The sequence below is a fragment of the Taudactylus pleione genome, unplaced genomic scaffold (genome assembly GCF_031769625.1).
Source record: "Taudactylus pleione unplaced genomic scaffold, aTauple2 ptg000113l, whole genome shotgun sequence".
NCBI lineage: Eukaryota > Metazoa > Chordata > Amphibia > Anura > Myobatrachidae > Taudactylus > Taudactylus pleione.
The window spans coordinates 7,642,328-7,661,832 of record NW_028284515.1 but is presented as its reverse complement, the minus strand read 5'-3'; the positions used below and the strand labels follow the sequence as shown (position 1 = coordinate 7,661,832).

The 19,505-nt window shown below is 42.3% G+C and overlaps 1 protein-coding gene across 6 annotated transcripts in view; it reads right to left on the bottom strand.

The window, feature by feature from the left end:
* Positions 1-19,505, bottom strand: part of PCNX1 (pecanex 1) — a 127,252-nt gene that overhangs the window by 89,415 nt on the left and 18,332 nt on the right. For all 6 annotated transcript variants that reach the window (XM_088471221.1, XM_088471222.1, XM_088471223.1 and 3 more), the window contains exons 2-4: positions 7,888-8,096; positions 5,084-5,189; positions 3,766-3,805 (exon numbers count right to left, since the gene is read on the bottom strand). In XM_088471221.1, coding sequence (XP_088327347.1) covers positions 3,766-3,805; positions 5,084-5,189; positions 7,888-8,096 — 355 coding nt within the window. The remainder of the gene's footprint in view (positions 1-3,765; positions 3,806-5,083; positions 5,190-7,887; positions 8,097-19,505) is intronic.

Here is a 19,505-nt window from a genome sequence, read left to right as displayed (position 1 = left end):
CCTGTAGTGCGAGTACACGCTATAACGCATATTTTGCTATCACTGTGTGTCTATGTACGCAGATGCCTGGATTCGCAGAGTCGCAGGTGGACATCTCAATACATCTTCCGGCGGCTGCGACATTTCCATACTTTTGAATAGCAGCTGCGTCCACAGATGCAATGCTATTCGCATACTTCTCTGAATGAGGCCCAATGACTCAACCCTGGCAGCAAGAGTAATGTTTTGTGCCACACACAACATAAATGGAAGTATGTGAGGAGTATTTAAAAAATAAATAAATGCTGCTTGAAATCTCCTGGCCAATATCACAAAATCTGCAATTCTGGCAAATCACAGTTAATTATATTTCCTCCATGGACTGTTTCAACTCAAGGTAAAGGTGCCCAGGCAGGGAAATTAGGTATAGTTAGTTTAGCAACAGCAATACGGTAATTAACTGAATAGAAGACCTAAACCTCTTACGGTTTTGTGCATTGTGTACAGCACACCTCCAGCCTTCAATGTGCACATGGGGTTAAATTTACTATGCGGCAGTTTTGGTGTAGTTTAAAACCGCCGGAAGCAGCTGCGTATTGATGGCGGTTTTTAATAGCTAGTTTTAACTAAAGGGCTTTTTTTGATGTGTAAACCTAATCCTCTGTTGGATTAGATGTGACAACCAGCCATGTTGTGTTCTATATGGCGGCAGTTTCTATCCAAACCGCTGTGTATTAGGCACTATTCAACTCATTCATTTAACGGTGCTCTTTTATTTGTTATTGAAATTGCCATTTGCAGTGCATTCGGGAAGTATTCACAACGCTTCACTTTTTCCACATTTTGTTATGTTACAGCCTTATTTCAAAATGGAATAAATTCATTTTTGTCCTCAAAATTCACACACACACACAATACCCCATAATGACATCCTGTAAAACATTGAGATTTTTGCTAATTTAAAAAAAAAATAAAAAAAAAAATAAACTACTAAGAAATCGCATGTACATAAGTATTCACAGCCTTTGCCATGAAGCTCAAAATTGAGCTCAGGTGCATCCTGTTTCCACTGATCATCCTTGAGATGCTCCTACAGCTTAATTGGAGTTCACCTGTGGTAAATTCAGTTGATTGGACATGATTTTGAAAGGCATACACCTGTCTATATAAAATTATAAAAAGTCCCACACTTGACAATGCATGTCAGAGCCCAAACCAAGCATGAAGTCCAAGGAATTGTCTGTAGACCTCTGAGACAGGATTGTCTCGAGACACAAATCTGGGGAAGGGTACAGAAAAATATCTGCTGCTTTGAAGGTCCCAATGAGCACAGTGGCCTCCATTATCCGTAAATGGAAGAAGTTCGGAACCACCAGGACTCTTCCTAGAGTTGGGCGGCTGTTTAAACTGAGCGATTGGGGGAGAAGGGCCCTAGTCAGGGAGGTGACCAAGAACCCGATGGTCACTCGTCAGAGCTACAGCATTCCTTTGTGGAGAGAGGAGAACCTTCCAGAAGGACAACCATCTCTGCAGCAATCCACCAATCAGGCCTGTATGGTAGAGTGGCCAGACGGAAGCCACTCCTTAGTAAAAAGCACATGGCAGCCCGCCTGGAGTTTGCCAAAATGCACTCGAAGGACTCTCAGACCATGAGAAACAAAATTCTCTGGCCTGAGGAGACAATGATTGAACTCTTCGGCATGAATGCCAGGCGTTCTGTTTGGAGGAAACCAGGCACCACTCATCACCAGGCCAATACCATCCCTACAGTGAAGCATGGTGGTGGCAGCATCATGCTGTGGGGATGTTTTTCAGCAGCAGGAACTGGAAGACTAGTCAGGATAGAGGGAAAGATGAATGCAGCCATGTACAGAGACATCCTGGATGAAAACCTGCTCCAGAGCGCTCTTGACCTCAGACTGGGGCAACGGTTTATCTTTCAGCAGGACAACTACCCGTAGCACACAGCCAAAGGAGTGTCTTCAGGACAACTCTGAATGTCCTTGAGTGGCCCAGCCAGAGCCCAGACTTGAATCCGATTGAACATATCTGGATAGATCTGAAGATAGCTGTGCACTGACGCTTCCCATCCAACCTGATGGAGCTTGAGAGGTACTGCGGTACTGAAAAGAGGAATGGGTGAAACTGCCCAAAGATAGGTGTGTCAAGCTTGTGGCATCATATTCAAAAAGACTTGAGGCTGTAATTGCTGCCAAAGGTGAATCAACAAAGTATTGAGCAAAGGCTGTGAATACTTATGTACATGTGATATCTTAGGTTTTTTTTCTATTATTAAATTAGCAGAAATCTACAAAAAAATTTTTACACGTTGTCATTATGAGGTATTGTGTGTAGAATTTGGAGGACAAAAATTAATTTACTACATTTTGGAATAAGAAAAAAGTAGTAGGAGACGGATATAAAATAATTGGTAATTATGGGGAGGTTTTATTTAAAAGTAGTCTTGTTTTTTGCTCTGTATATGTGTTGACTGAGGTGTATGTTCCTTATAGGCTAGCTTTTTTTTTTTATTATATCCCTGTGTTTTTTTGTTTGTGTGAGTGTGGTGCGATTGTGTGTCCGTTTTAATTTATGTTTTTTTTTATATTTTGTTTGTTCATTTCGGAGTCCCGTGATGTCTGGTGAGAGGAATCATAATCCTTCACAGTCCAATTGGATGATCGCCCGGTCTTTCAATCTTGCCTGTCAAAATCAATTCATTTACCTGTTTAAAGCAATCACATCGGTCTGTGCCTAGTCATTAGATTCTGGGATGGTTTACTGTGCGATTTTTAAAACCATTGCATGATAAATCAGGGGTTTCCATTACATTCTATACTTTGCATGGCCTAAAACATTGATGGCGCATAATAGTCTATGCTAAAGTGTGGCTTTTCAGCGATTTTGACCTTAGTAAATCTGCGAGTTGCAAAACCAACGGAAAAGTAACACCACCAGAAAACCACCAGTTAGTGAATTTAGCACATGGCCTTTTTAATATCAAAGAACTGAGACCCAGCTTACATGGGAATCACCCCTGAGACATCAAATTAGCACTGTAAGAACCAGCATGCCCTCCAAATGCTGGTTCCATCTATGCCTCTCAAAACATTTGAGCAGCTTCCACTGTGTTATTTTTGCTGTTTTGAGATGCATAGATGGAACCAGCATTTGAAGAGCATGCTGGTTCTTACAGTGCTAATGTCCCAGGTAAGCTGGCTCTCGATTTGGATGTATTTCTGTATGTACCTTTATAATGCGGCCTTACAACAGACTTTTACATGGCCCAGAGTGGGTACGGTTATGCAGTGTAGGGACCGGCAGTTATCAGATAAGTCGGCCTGGTGGCTTACCATGTATTTGCACATGCATGCAACAAATCTCTGAATTTCTATTACCATATAGTTTATTTATTGTTGCAGGTACAATTTAGTGTGCTGGGGGACAAGCCCCTTTATTTTTTTGTTTAGTATGACCACTCTGTTTCATGCATCTGAAGACTATTGTCAAAATGTTTTGAGCAGCTTCCTCTTTATGTTCATAGGTTATGTTATAACTGCCGGATAAAGAAGCACTTTCACATGAAGGGACACTATCAGAATCAACAGGATGCTATACATTTGTAGGTGCGATCATCCAGACTCTGCCAGCAGTAGTCGCTATTTGAGTATTTGTCAACTGTGCGAACAGAAAACCAACATTTCTAATCCCAACTAGTATTCCTGTTAAAAAAATTAATATGAAAAAAAAACAAACCCCAATATTTAAAAAAGAGGTAAATCGTACCTTTACTTGTTGATGCAGCGCCGTATCTAGACATCCCAACCTGTGCAGAAGGGGAGCAGAAGACACAAACTTTATATTAAGCCAAACTTACTTAGTACTAAACAAATATAAAAAGATAATACATTTCTTTGGTTTGTGAAGCCTCATTCCAGGCAATTACTACACAGAACGTATAAGAGGAACAGCTTGTTACACTTTCACATATGAGGAACTGTAGTAATGCTACATTGGACAGAGGAATATAAATTGCAGTTCCCAAATTGATGTTAAAAAAAATAAATAAAAATCTGCTCACAATAAAGTTCATACAATCCAAAGTCCAAATATTGTAAATAACTGCTGCTAATAAAGAAGACATGCTGTAAATCTAAATGCATACAAAGATATCTGTTCAGTCACATTAATACGCTGAGCTACAGGGTGTCTCACCTGCTGTTAGCCGCAAAGTTTTTGTAACTGATGTAATTTAGTCACCTCCCAACATGACCCTCTCCAGGAGGGACACAATGCTCTGGTCCTGGACTTCCCTGGTAAGTTATGACTGGTGGAGGCTCCAGAGGTGGGGCTACAGTACAGTCCAAAATTCAAATAGGGGAGTCACACCAACTGCCAGTGAGTCGCAGCCAGTGATGTTTGGCAGCGTGTGAAATGACAGTGGGTGCGACTCCCCTATTTGAATTTTGAACTGCGCTGCAGCCCCGCCTCTTACCAGGGAAGTCCAGGACCAGAGTATTGTGTCCCTCCTGGAGAGGGTCATGTTGGGAGGTATGCATACATACCCTGGTCTATGAGAAACACAAGGAAAAGTATTGAAAGTGTTCACCATTAGCACTCAGGCCAGCTGTTCACCTCCCTAGTCAGCAGCGCAGTCCAAATTTCAAATACGGAAGCCAGTGAGGATGGCAGTTGCTGAGGTTTCCCTATTTGAATTTTGGACTGTGCTGTAGCCCCACCTCTAGAGCCACCACTACTAGTCATTAGGTATTCCAGCACCTGACAGTGGTGTTGTGTACGGTGGCGTCTACATTCATCTGAGTCGATAAAGGCACGCCAAAGACAATTTATCAGTTTGCAGGTCAGAAACTGCCGGCAAAATTCACCATTCAGTATCTGGCGGAAAAAAAAAAAAAAAAAACTAGAAACAACTGGAACATTATTTTCACTAAATTACGTCAAATACTTTAAAAATTTATGAGAAAAAATTGGGGGGCCAATAGTGAGTGAAACACCCTGTGGTAACAGATCTAGTAATCATCCTGCTGTTAAGACTCCTACAAATTTTAGAACAAATAGATTTGTCTGGTAATAAAGTTTTTACCTGATTACTTGGGTCCAACCCAGAATAGGAATTACGCGAGCTGCAGCCAACAGGAGGAGTGGCTTCTCTTACAAACTCCGACATCTCAATGCCCCCACCTGGGTCACTGACGGACACAAAGCAAAAAGATTAGCAAATCAAGGGAATGATTAAACAGCCAGACTAACGTGAATACATTATACAGACATGTTGTGATATCCCATAAAACAAGACCATCCTGGAAAAGGGCATAGCGGTCAGTGCCATTTTGAATAAAGTTTACTTACATTTTTTTTTTTTTTTAAAAAGCAGTTTGAGGAGTGACAGTTGGAGGTGTGAGTGGAAAGCTGATGACACCATGGAGCAGAGATGAGCATAAGCAGAAGGGAGAGACACAGCAGTAAAAGAACTGTCAGGTGTAAAATCGTGATCCCGCTGTCACCCCCAGCCAAGAGAGCGCACGGCAAGTGTCGACTATAGAGTTGAAAGACTTTATACCTGTGCTGATTTGCTGAGGGAACACTGCCTAAGCAACGTCAATTGGGCTGGGTGAGAAACACTTTAAGTAAATATATATTTAGAAATCTGCTCCACTACACAGGACATTATCCTATAGATGCAATACCTATACAGCAGCTTCCATAGGAAGACGTTCCAGTTTGTCGGATACAACCTTCTTTAATACAAGTGTTGAAATATTTTGTTCATTGCTAAAAAGGAGTTTTACATCCTGATTCCCCCAGCTTCACAAGATAATTGGGCCCCAACGTGCACCATTAGCCCTCTTTAGTAATCTTGGCCACACCAGAGACCTCTTTAGTAATCTTGGCCACACCAAAGTTATCTTGGACTTTAGTAATGTGTGTGCATATATTGATTATATTGGTTTATTTTAGTGACATAGTAATAAGCTAAAATGTTGTTATATATTTTGCATATGTGTGATGACATTAATTGTGTATATAGTGGCCGGAAAAAAATTGTTTTCGCGGCCCGCATCTCCCGTCTAAAGTGACAGGAGATCGCGGGCCGCTATGCAATTGTTCCCGATTTTCGTGCTGATCGCGGCCAAAGTGGTCGGGTTTAGCCGCGTAAAGCAGCTAAACCCGACCAAAGTGTTGGGCGCGATCGCGAAAAGTGATGTTTGGGCGCCCAAACATGTCACTTTTCGCACATTTCAGCTCTCATCCCCCTGGGGCGGCGAGCTGAAATGTAGCGCTGGCAGCTGATCATGCCCGACAGGAGCAAGAATTGAATAGCTCAGTCGGGCGCGATGGGGGCAGGAATCAATTGAATTCTGCCCACTGTCTGATTTCTTTAGATTGGGTGCGTTTAAATTAGCTGAATCCATTCTCCCTCTTCCTTACCATAACCAATACCTATTCCAGGTTATGGAATAAACTGTTTTACTATTTTTATGCAAAGCCCTGTCTGCCTCTCTGTGACTACCTCGGGGAAACCTTGCCTCTCTGCCGTGGTAGGTTATAGGGAAAAGCTGCTGCCAAAGGAAGACTACCATACTAAAGTAACTCCAACCTGTACCTACATCACAACATTTGCACCCTTATCACACAAGGGTATTACAGTGTCATTGTGCCAACACTGCCCAATCTGAACCTGCAAAGTAAACTAAAGTATTAACACTCAAAACATGATCACTGCCATCAAAATCTTCTCAAGTGATCTCTTAGCCATAGAGTATGATCTAGGACAGTGTTGGCTAACCTTGACACTCCAGCTGTTATGGAACTACATAACCCAGCATGCACTGCTACAGTTTTGCTATTAGGGCATGCTAAAACTGTGGCAGGGCATGCTGGGATATATAGTTCCACAACAGCTGGAGTGTCAAGGTCAGCCAACACTGATCTAGGACCTGTGAATTTCCCACTATGCTACCCTTTAGCAGAGTATATGATAACAAATTAACAGTTGTCATTTTGTACACACAGTATTGGTTACCCATACAGGAGCTTTAGTTTAAGGAACCCTTTACACTACATTGAACACCATATCAGCATAAAAATAAATAAAAATAAAACCATATTCAGTGGTGTCACTTTATCCTTTCCAAAGGAAACCACCTCCTTTCACTACATAACCTGCTACACAACCAGAAGCCTCCAGCTAAAAATGTATCCAGAAAGTGAAGGTACTGTATATAAAGCAGATCTGGCTCTCATACTACATATTCACAAAGTCCTTAAGCCTGACATCTCCTGTGTCTACTTAATGTCCTTACATTAGCTACGCCTAAAGGCCCATTACATTGCAAAAGAAATCGTATGCAGGGCACAACACACGCTTGATGTATAGAACACAAATAAGCTGAAACCCCAAACCGACACTCCACAGCAGGCCTATAAGTGCAGAATAGTAGAAAACATGTGCGTGCGTACTTATGCACACACACATATTGATTTTAGAATAACTATTTCAGGTCTGTTTCTTTCACTTTTCACAAAGAAGATAAATTTAAAAAAAAAAAACAACCTAAAATGTAATTTTAGGCGTCTTAGTTATTCATTTGTTGGAAACATTTCATGCATTTTATCTACCTACATCTATATAGGTTGCCAATGAAACTAGGATTTAGATAGGAATGTTGTACATGTTGAAGATACTCTGAAATGCCATAGTTCTGTTAACTATGGATAAGGAAACAAATTAAGAAACTTCTAGACTCACTAAAGATTCTATTAGCATGGCAGCTTGAATCACACATGTACATATTACTACAAGTTACGCCTACACAGAAATGGCGATGCCCCGACTAGGTCATCTGGTAAGATGAGTTTTGGTCACTGCATACAGTTTCCTCTTACCCGGGTCCATTGCTGTCCTCTCTTCTGGCTGAGCTGTCACTGCGTTCGGCCTTTACCACCCTCTCCGTCAGCTCACTGGCACTCCTCTCTACAATTTCTCCTTCATCCAAAGCCCTGTGCAACCGGTAGTTCACCAGCTTTAAAACTATGAAAACTGCTGCTACCACTGGGCAGTACACGGCTACAATCACCAGAGAGGAGGGAAGTGCCTGATCGAGATAGAAGAAAAAAAATATATATATATGTTAAATGTATATAAATATTTTCTTTAAATGACACTACAAATACCAGCAAAGCCAACCTGTACGGGAAATATCAAATGACAAAAACAATACAGAACATATGGGTTCATTCAATTAGTTAAGGGCGCCCATTACATCAGGGCAGCCAACAGAAGCAATTGCTCCTCAGTGAGGACACGAGTGCCGTGTGTGCGCACCCAGAAGTATCAGGTTTAGCTGCGCAAAGCAATTAATCCCTTCTAAACTTACGGCTTGGGGCATCCAAATTGCAGACTTAACGCAAATTTCTGCTCGCCACCTTGGGAGGCTGCAAGCAGAAATGTCTGCATCCGCAACAATTGAATTGCTCCATCAGTCGCCCAAAATAAATAATCGCGTTTAAAATTAATGAATTGCCACCCATATAGTGAAGTTGTGCTTCTACCATGAAAGTTGATCATTTATTTTGACTAATTAAACAGGAAAACCACAACTTTTGTGAGCCTCGTCCTGCAAACTCAAAGAATATGCAACAGTATTTGATAAAGGGCAGTGATGCCATCGTAATAGAGTTCTTTACAATTGGGATTAAACTGCATTACCAAGACACTATTAATACAGAAAAAAAACTGAATTGATCCTGCTCATAATGTTCTAATTAACAGAAAAAATAGTTTGAAATATGAGGTTAACTGCCACAGACTGTAATGGGTAGAAGTACTGAGGCTATATGACCCACACACAAAGCATTGTTCAGTCGGGGCTAGTAGGTGGTTTGATTACAGAGATAAGTAGCAGGGACCCACAGTCTGGGTAAGCAGGGGAGGCAGATCCTCCCTAGTCATACTCCTGAGATTGGATATAAAAATGATTAGAATACTACAAAGATATGTATAACTTATAAACATCTTTGTTTATTGTAATCATTTTTATAGTTTATAATCCCCAGGTTTGTGGATCCCCCTGGGACTGCAGAAGATGAGAAATGAGGCAGCAACAGCTCAGCCTCGCTTCTGTATAGTCAGACATCGCTTGCAGAGCTGGGGACAGGGCCACAGCATAGGCAGTAAGCTGCACAGAAAGCAAATAGAGGCATGCCTCTGAGCATGAGCACTGATGGACACCTTGGATGTGTCATGTGACCAGGAAGTGCACTGCAGTGTTTAGAGCTCGGAGCTCAGTCAGCAGCAGCAAGAGAAGTGACAGTGATGCAGGTAGGAGAATCAATGGACACTGAAGCCTAGTGTAGTGAGGGGAGAGTTACAATGAGTAGGTGGTGAGAAAGGCTCCCAGCACACAAACCCATCTCCATGTGTGCCTCCCCAGCCACTGACCTCAACGCATGTCACTGATAAGTAGGTGAACTGTGTAGAGTGGTAATCTAAACTAATATAATAAGAACGTTGTGTCTACCCATTTGTTCCAAGTTAGTGCAAAAACTTTTGAACCAATTTTCATGAAAACTGCATCATGGCATAGTGGATATTCCTAGAAATAACCTGCACTTTTTTCATCTCGATCTGTCAAGTTAAAGCTGAGCAATAACCAAACAAAATTTATTGACATCAAGAATGCATGAGATGGAGGTGGCACCATGCTAGCGTCCAGTAAGGGGCGAGGGGAGAAGTGATGTGGGTCCACGTTCACTTGAATAAGACAGGCTATATAGTAGGCTGTGTACAGAGCACCCAGTGACATTGGTATGAGTGGTTGGTGAAGGCACTGCTGCCACCAGTTTGTATAGCGCTGCTGTTCAGATGGGCCACTCCTGCGACAGGGCCCCTATACAGAGCAATACAACTAGAACTTTTCAAATAATAAAAAAAAAAAATGTTAGTAGAAGCAATTTCTTCGGGAGCGAAGAAGCGGATAATAGCTAGTCAGAAATAATGGTCTAGTTTAAGTATGTGGTGTTGTCAATTAAAGAGGTAAGCTTTCTAGGAGGGTGCGGTATAAAATATTGACAAAATAGAGGTCAATAAATGGTCAACATGCAATAGGTCGATTAGTACAAAAGGTCGACCGTGCAAAGGGTCGCAAACAAAAATGGTCGACATGGGGTTTTTTCTGTAATTTAACCCTAATTCTCACCCTAACCCTAGTGCCTAACCCTCCCCCCCAGTGCCTAACCCTATCCATACCCTTACCCTGCTGGGGGCATTGCATAATGGCCACAACTACTTTAGGGGGCACAACATGGAGCATTTCAGAAATGGCACAGCTACAGGGGGCATTGCAGAAGGCACAACTACAAGGGAAACTGCATAACGGGCAATGGGTCGTTGTATAAGGAGCACTACTACGGGCATTGTATATAAGGGGCACTACAGTGTCTCAACGTGAATTAGGGACACTAGTATGTGGTGTAATGTGAATAAGATTGTGCTGCTGTGTGGCGTAATTTGAATTGAGTATACTACGTGTGATTTTGGCAGGACAGACCCCCACACCCCTTGCTGCGAGGTCACTCCCCCTTTTTTGCATACCACGTCCCCTTTTTCGGGCTCCGTAGATCACAAGAGGTTTTTAGTTTTAAAAGTAGATCAGAGTCCAAAAGTCTGGCCACCCCTAGTTTAGAGATTCTCCATCCCCCGATATAAAAACAAAATGTTTGCATGTACAAAATATAAAAAGACAGCAAAATAGAAAACTCAAGCTCAGGTTAACATTCAACTCAAATCTATAAAAGCAATGTAACAAAACTACCTTATTTGCTTTTTTAGATGTATATTTTAACGCTTACAATTTTGAGGTTTGCCTAACAGGCCATTTAGACAATCTGCTCTTAGCATTTGGTGATCATTCAGACTGAATGATAAATCATTGGGGCGATCCAATTGTTAGCGCCAGTGGCTGTCCCTGCTGGGCGCCTGACTGAGTAATTTCATGGTTACTCCCAATGGGTGCAAACAGCTACCAGCATTTCTATTTGCCCCTCTTGAGGAGGAAAGCAGAATTGTGCGAAGAGTCCGTGGTTGGGCACCCTAACCAGGACTTTAGACGTCCAAACTGATGCACATTTCTAACAAGACTTTAGATGGGTTTAGCAGATTTACGCAACTAAACCCAGTGTAATTGGGTGCAACAAGCGCGATAATTAACGGGCGCCCAAAATAATTGAATTGCGCGCCTTCAAAAACAACTGTATAGCCCCCTCTGAGGCCCAAAAAATGGCGTATGAAAATTTGGATTCATCACCTAATTAAAAGGAAGCAGCTTGGATGCTTTAATATACCAACTTGGTATAAATTATATTTTAAAATCAACATTTAAACTCAGACAGAAGACTACCAAGTGTTACTATTTTCTGTTTAATAAGATATTCACTAGGTATTATTGAATAGTGCCCAACATTGTACAAGTACTACGGTATCCGGAATATAGACACTAAAATAGGTCGACACCAGATGGTTGACAGGAACAAAAGGGCGAAAAAACTGGTTTACACGGGTTTTCAACATTAAGGTTAGGGTTAGGCTGCGGAAGGGGACAGTTAGGGTAAGGCACTAGGGGGGAGTGCTATGGTTAGGTTTAGGCACCAGGGGAGGGTTAGGGTGAAGATTAGGCATAAATATATATTTAAAAAAAAAAAAAAAAAAAAAGTGTTTACCATTTCGTGTCGACCATTTGTTGTCGATCTATTGAGTGTGTCTAGACCAGGGTTGGGGAAAAAATTTATATATAATCACATTTGCAGGCCCGGTGCCGGCCACACCCCCTCCGTATGACAGGGGGCGGGGCCACAATCACCGGTGATTACAGCAATGCCCTGAGGATGCCTCGGGGAGCTGTAAGGGCAGTGGCGTGACCATCTGAAGCATCCTAAGGATGCTCCAGACGGCACTACTGCATAGATTCTGGCTGCAGGGTGCCACTCTAGGCACGCTGCTAGTCAGATGAGGCTAGCAGAAAAAAAAAATCACAGAGAGCCAGACCAAATAATTCCCCAGGCCTTATACGGCCCCCGGGCCTGAGGTTCGCCATCTCTGCTCTATACAATCTTCTATACCACACCCAGTACTACTACCAAGTAGTACACTCTATTTCAAGCACTGTCACAAGATTATATGACAGTTCAGTATTAAATAGATACAATTATCTTCATGTCAGACAAATTAGAATGTTCATGACCCGAGTATTTGCAGGCAAAATGACACAAGCTGATAATGTATTACAGGTATAATACACAGGAGGAGAGATGTTTAATTGCTAGAGATTAAAAAAAAATAATATTGAAATACCTATTGAAAAAAGGTAATACAATGCATATTTAGGATAAATTGTAGTTTATATAGTTGGATTTTTTTTTTTACCCTTAGAGCAAAGAAGTGATTAAACTATTGGCATATTTGAGTAAAAATAGTGAGTTACACCACTAAACCGCAATTTAGCAAACAAATCCACTAAACAAGTTATGAAGTAATTGTGTATGAAGGGTTGCCATTAAACAGTTTCTCAGGTAAGGAACTATAGACAACTGGAGAACAGCCATTAGTGCTCTAAATGGGTCACCTGTTAAAGCAATAAAAAAAAAAAAAAGCATAAAAAAAGATCACCAAAATCAGCGCAAGGAATAAAAAAAAATGAAAAAAAAAAAAAAATGACAAGACACATAGCTAATGGTTGCGAGGAAGCACATGGCTTTAAACACAACATCATGGGGTAAGTGACTAGATAACATGCAGGACTTCCTCAGTGCTCCCAGCAGTCTAATTGGATAGTAAATATAAACTGTAAGCTCCACAGGATCATGGGTGGATGACAACGAATAAAAAGAAAAAAAAAAAAAAAAAAAAGCACGGGCAGCAGTGGGGCGGATCGGGAAGTTACGGCATCGCACGAAACATTACTTCTGGGGAAAAAAATAAAAACGAATGAATGAAATGGAGGGGAGGAGGTGCCAGTAGGGACTTCTACCCCCACTACATTCTACCATTGTGTCATCCCTGTGCTGTATGGCCCTTCTGACATTACTATATTTTATAAACTTCTTAAAACCCCCAAAGATTAAGGACAATGCAGTTTGCCTCACTAAATACAAATGGAGTATGGTTAATAAGGGTTCAGACAAATATTTTTTATGCCAGCCAGTAATCAGAGATCTGCTGATCTAGAGATGTTGTACAAGGTCTCTAGTGCTAGGGACACTCCTGTGAGAAATGTGATTAGTGAAGGGGAGGTGCAGGTTTCTAGTGTCCGCAGCAACAAGAATAAGGATAGAATTGTGCGTTATTTATGCTCTATTTCACATGACTTTGCTGTATAGAACAGACAGTGACAACATGCTCTGGGTACAATTGATCAGGCATAAATACTGCTCGCTCTTCAAGCCTTTAGAAGCTAGCAAACAGACATGTATTTGAACATACAATCTTCTTTGGTACAGCTTTTAATAGACTCCCATAATATTTGACTAGCAAGGGATTCTCCTCATTTCCAAATTAATACATTTGCTTAATTTTTAGAGGTCACCTTTCACTTAGTCTGCAGCCAGCTCCCTAGTGTTAGCACTCAAGGAACAAAATAGTTATATCACATTAACAGATGGTTGTGATGACAGTTCAAAATTTTCCACATCGCTTTCCTTTGATAGCAAATGACAGACTGCACCTGAGAAGAAAAGGTGTTATGGGAAACCGCAGCTAGTAGCAATGACAAAACCACTACTGTTTAGTTAGTAGATTCATACAATGTAAGGCGTGCAGTGAAAACAGCCTGGCCTGTAAGTCCAGAAACCACTACCCTACAGCACTAGGAAACCACTTACAATGACGTTTACACTTACACAAAATAAGTTATGCAAAACCACACATTCTAAGAACCACTAACAGGGAGTATTTCGTTAGACTGTTCTTTTTTTTGCCTGGAAAAGGAAATGAGTCAGTATGAGACAGACATTCTCAGAGACTAAATCATAACTCACCTAAATAGAAAATGTGTCTTGCTGTGTACTGAGCTATAATAAAATAATGGAAAACTAGAACAGGGTGAACATGTACCCACCATGCCTTGTCAACACTGGGGGTGATTCAGCTTGGGACGGAATTGCAAAGCTGCACACAAGCAGCTTTGCAATTCCGTCCTTGTAAATATCCACATGCAGCAGGGAGGTGTATGACACCCCCTGCTGCATTTGCTATTCCAGCACTGCGACCGAGGTAACCACTGGGCCGCCAGCCAGCTGAGTAAAGGCCCCCCCATACACGGTGCGATATGCACCTTGCGATGCGACGGCCGCTCCGACGGCGGACATATCGGGCAGTCCCCACATGACGCGATCCGCTGCCTGACCGCCCAATATGCCGGCACCCCCCTCATAGCATCGTACATCGCATCACCAGATATGGAGGAGCGATGAAGGATCCCACGAGAGCACGCACTGGCTGATATAGCAACACACTGAACGATATAGCAGCAATATCATTCCAATCCATCGAATTGGATGCTATAACGCCTCAGCTTACTTAGGATGGCCGGCTTGCAAGGCCAGAAAACTGCGTCCGCGGACGCAGCTCCTTGCCTTGCTGCTCCTGGAAAGCAGGGCAGACTCGCCCCTGCTTCCAGGAACGCCGGCCGCCCCTGCATCGCCCCTTAAATACCTCTGCCTGTCAATCAGACAAAGGCATAGAAGGGGTTGCGTGCGATCATGCAGGGCTCGATCTACACATTCGCAAAACGGGTCTCATGCACGCGCAGATTCATGATAATCGGGAACCTGCGTTCAGCATAGCCCCGCAGACTGCTATATTAGCTCATTATATACAAGATAAGAACGACTAGACATTTTCTCATGCCAGAGGGATGACATTCGTTCCTACTGAATGGATAGGTTGCATATTGGTCCAGTTGCTAAGTGCATCCACGTTGTTACAAGTAGGCTTGAAATAAACCCAGTATTCTGTGGCATATCCATCTGTATGTTTTCCAGACATCACTTTATGGCCTTGTAAACATAGCTGTTGAAAACTGCATAGTATAGAACAATGTGTGCTCCCATAGAAATCATGTATATCTTACCAAGCATTAATGATTGTAAGATAAAATGACTGTAGGCAATATCAAAGTGGACATAGCAATAATCGAGCGTGCTTGGCAGAAGGTGTCTTCGCGCGCCTAAAGGTCTATCGCTTAACTTAGTTTTACAGATTTATATTTTAGACCTTAATTGCAGACATTTCTGCACACAATGGGGCATATCCAATTACCAGGTGCAAGATTTTTGGTATGCAATTGGGTGCAGGGTTTTCATTTTTTTGAGCACCTCCAGATTTTTTTCCTAAAATCCATATTTTTAAAAGGTAAAAGTTGTCGGCATCTGCTCTGGAGCCCTTTGGATACTCCCCTAATGACTTTAAGCAATTGGAAGTTTCCAATTAGCTTACTCACCTTCTGCAGCGCTGTCCTCCTCCTCAGTCTTCTCCAGTGTTGCAGACAGCTTCCATGGACCGGGCACAGGACAGGTACTACTCTACTAACCCTACACCCCCCTCCCCATACACACTGCCCTACCCCTGCACCCACTCCCCACACACACTACCCCCTATAACCCTGATCCCCAGACACACAACACACACCCCCCCCCCCCTGCTCCCCACCCACACAGCCTCGGCATCCAACCGCAGGCTGCCTGAAAAAAAAAAAATCCTCTCCCGCAAAAACCCATGCATATCCACCGTAATCCAAAACTGTTTGCAAGGCCTGCATAGTTTTTTGCGACCAAAATCTAGCAGACAATTGGATATACCCAATGCCTTATTTTAAATCATAATTGTTAGCCACACATGTACTGAGCAACTAAGGATTCTAAATACTCATGCTGGTGATGTCAGTGGGGCCGCCCACAAACGGCAGGCGTTCGTTTGGGAACGCCTCAGTTTGTGAAGCCACCCCCCCGCCACGCCTACAAAACGGGGCGAGCTGTCAATCACCATCGATAGCCACCCCTTTTGTAGTGAGAATTTCTCTCGCTCCGGGGCTTGCGGCCGCTGCGCGTGCGCAGAGCCCAACATCGACCCGCTTGCGAACGGGTCTGAATGAGACCCTCAATCCGATGCTGACCCACATCTGATTTCCAATAATGCATAGACTGACAGGTGATATTGTCACCACAATCACCTTTTCTGCTGCACAGTAAGAAAATCGGTCTTATTTGAGCTAACCACATTTGAACCAACAGATTCCTCAGGGGAATATCTTTTGGGTAATAGTGGCTGCTTATTACAATTTGAATTATACTCCAAATCATTCCATACAGGGATTGGTTTTCAGAGTGTCACTGACTGACAACGGCCTAATGAAATAGTAACTGCACCTACAGCAGGGGTGTATTACATAAGTACAGGTAATCCTTTCATCCAGCATTTCTGCAGAGCACAATAGTTGGGTATAACCCAGCTGGTTATGGCTTGTTTTTAACTGTGCTGTGTTTATTTTTGTGTGGGTAAAATATTGGGTATTTTTTATATTTGAAATGTAGATGATATTTCAGTTCCTTAGTGCGCTCCATACGTTGGTGAACATAATTTTTTTATGTCCACCACCTCTCTTTTGGATTGTATATTTTAAACCCTCTCCGAACTTTGCTATATGAGAACCAAGTTCCACCTCTTTGGCCGAAAGTGTAGCTGCGACCTAAATGCACACGAATCACCCGTACCTGCCCACTCCTGATTTTGCAGTGTGAATTCACACAAGTTACGCTCCGCAAACAGGTGCACGTTCTACTCTGCAGCTATATGTGTCCTTTTGTTTAATATATACAACCACCTACATGTCTCACAAAAACAAAAATCACACGCAAAGTGTTATTTTGAGATTCTTCCTGGCGACTGTATGTAACAATGACCTGTTATGAACTGGAATCAAAAACAATAGCAACAGCTAATAAGACTGCTAGGAAATGCTCCAGTCGTGTGGTCTGGGTTGTGTTTTAGATGAGACAACTCTCAAATCACAGGAAAAACACAGTATTCTGTGTTTATGTGCTGCACAGTCACTGTTAGAATGCCAAAAGAGGACTGCAGATCGCAAACCGCTTTAAATCTCATACTTGTTTACATACAAAAGATAGAGCTTTGCAAGCAGTTGAACATGGCCTACAGTCAGATCTGCATTACTTGTACTAAAAGAAGGAGCTACAACATTGTTCTCTAAATGTAACATCATCCATTAAGAGTAACAGAACTGTGCCACAAAGCCACATTGATACCTAAGGAGAAAGAGGCTTGGGGAAAAGGTCAGGCTGAGTTTCTCCCTTGTGACTCCATGCAAATAATCACTGCAACTGCACCAGTTGACTCTTCTGAGAATACCACTTACATGGCAACCCTAGATATTAATGCTTTACAAACTGTGTTCTGAGCGTAACAGGCCAAGTGCTGCAACCTACAGGCAGCTGTTCTGCTATAGAATCAGTGTAGAGGAGAGGCTTTCTGCTCTCCATACTACAAGCTATAGTAAATTTATCAAACCTTAAAGTTTGTTTGCATATAGTTTTGATCTAAGGTTGCCATGAAAAATTGTGTGCTAAGAAATGCCAAGGAACTGCAATGTAGGTGCTGGTAGGGGGGATTGTTCAATTATATTAAAAAGGTGAGAGGGGGGATTGTGCCTGACATATCTTGTACCAGTACGACTGTATGAGCCTTGACAGAAAGCTAGGGATTATGGCTACATGACTGCAGGGAAAAGCAGTATCACAGGGAGTGGTGTCATGCTCCATTACTCTGCAACCATTTAGGAGCAACTAGAAAGAGCTAACTGCATAAAAGGACAGTAACAAAGGTAATTATCACACAGCTTCCAAGCTATGCTTCGTCATTCCCACGGGCGTGTTAAATTAATGGAATCGGTAGCAAGAGAAACGTTCATTGCAGGTATAAAAAAAAAAAATTGACACAATGCTGCAAGCAAAATGGACATCTACAAGGTATAGCATAGAGATTTTCAAGATTATTATTATTATTATTATTATCCTTTATTTATATGGCGCCACAAAGGTTCCGCAGCGCCTTACACAGTACATAAATGAGCACACAAGAAAAACAGTTAATAGTAATACAAAACAATGCAGGACAAGGACAAGGTTATAAACTCAGCTGCAAAACACAAGCAGCAGGACATGAGCAACCAGGTGGTAGGTGCCATTGTAGGGAGTTAGGAGTAAATTATACTATAAGTAGGGGGAGGAGAAGCACGTGAGGATGAGGGCCCTGCTCGTGAGAGCTTACATTCTAAAGGGGAAGGGCAGACAGACAGGGGCGACACAGAGGGGTAGATAGTGAAGAAGGAGCATGGAGCAGTGGGTTAGGATATGTGCTGCGGAATGTGTGTGTATAAGACGACCTGATGTTATGTAAAAATTAAGTCCTTCATACATCTATCTCTATGATAGAAAATAGATTGTTTGTGTTATTTACATGAGAGATGTACAAAGTAAAGTAGAAGCACTTTAATTTGTGTGTTACATTTTAGCATCTATATACAGCCTGACAAGAAATGCAGCTATTATGGGACTGTCCCGCCATCCTAATACAGTAGTGACTACTTTAGTTCCAGCTGCTGGGTGCTATGCCATGCTCCTGTGAGTGGGTGCATCTCACATGCTAGACCCACTCACAAATGGGTGCAGCCATACATGATGTGGTCCCACAGGATGTTGCAGTACCCGGGCCCAGAATTTCTCTTGGCAGCCCTGGAGGTGACAGACAGAACGAGGAGGGAATGGGGCTTAGTAGTGGGGTAACAAGACCATGGAGGGAGGTGGTTGAGAGTGGAGGTATAGGAGAAGTGGGGGAAAGAAGCAGAGGGTTGGAAGCAGACTGATGAGAGAAAAAAAGGAAGAACAGCAAGTGGAGGAAACAGGAGGGGGAAGAGAGGGACGGATAAAGTAGAGGATTATGTGGACATAGAATATGGGGGTTGTGTGAAGTAAGGGTGTTCATGCTGTGGACAAGGTAATAATTGAGATGTAAACTGGAGTGGAGGCTGTGAGATATAGAGTCAGTGTGATATAGAGACAGTGTAATGTGGAGGCTGTGTGATGTAGAGACAGTGAGATATAGAGTCAGTGTGGATTAAAGTTGTTAAATGTTCAAAAATACATGTAAAGAACAGTGCTGCTAATGTATGAGCGCAGCTCCAAAAGTGATATATAAAGGAGAGGTATGTGAGTAGTGGGTGCAGGAATTAGTTTATAAACAAATGATTAATGTGGATAGATGTGACACAATTGGAAAAGGCAATACAAAATGAATGAGGACAAAATTACAATGTACCCGAGCTGATCCAGTCCAAAGTGTTCTGATCAACAAAGATCAATCAACAAGAGCAGCACACAGACAGGGGAGCACTTGCAGTGTCCAAGCAGTGAGTGCAGTAAGTAGTTGCCTGGATACA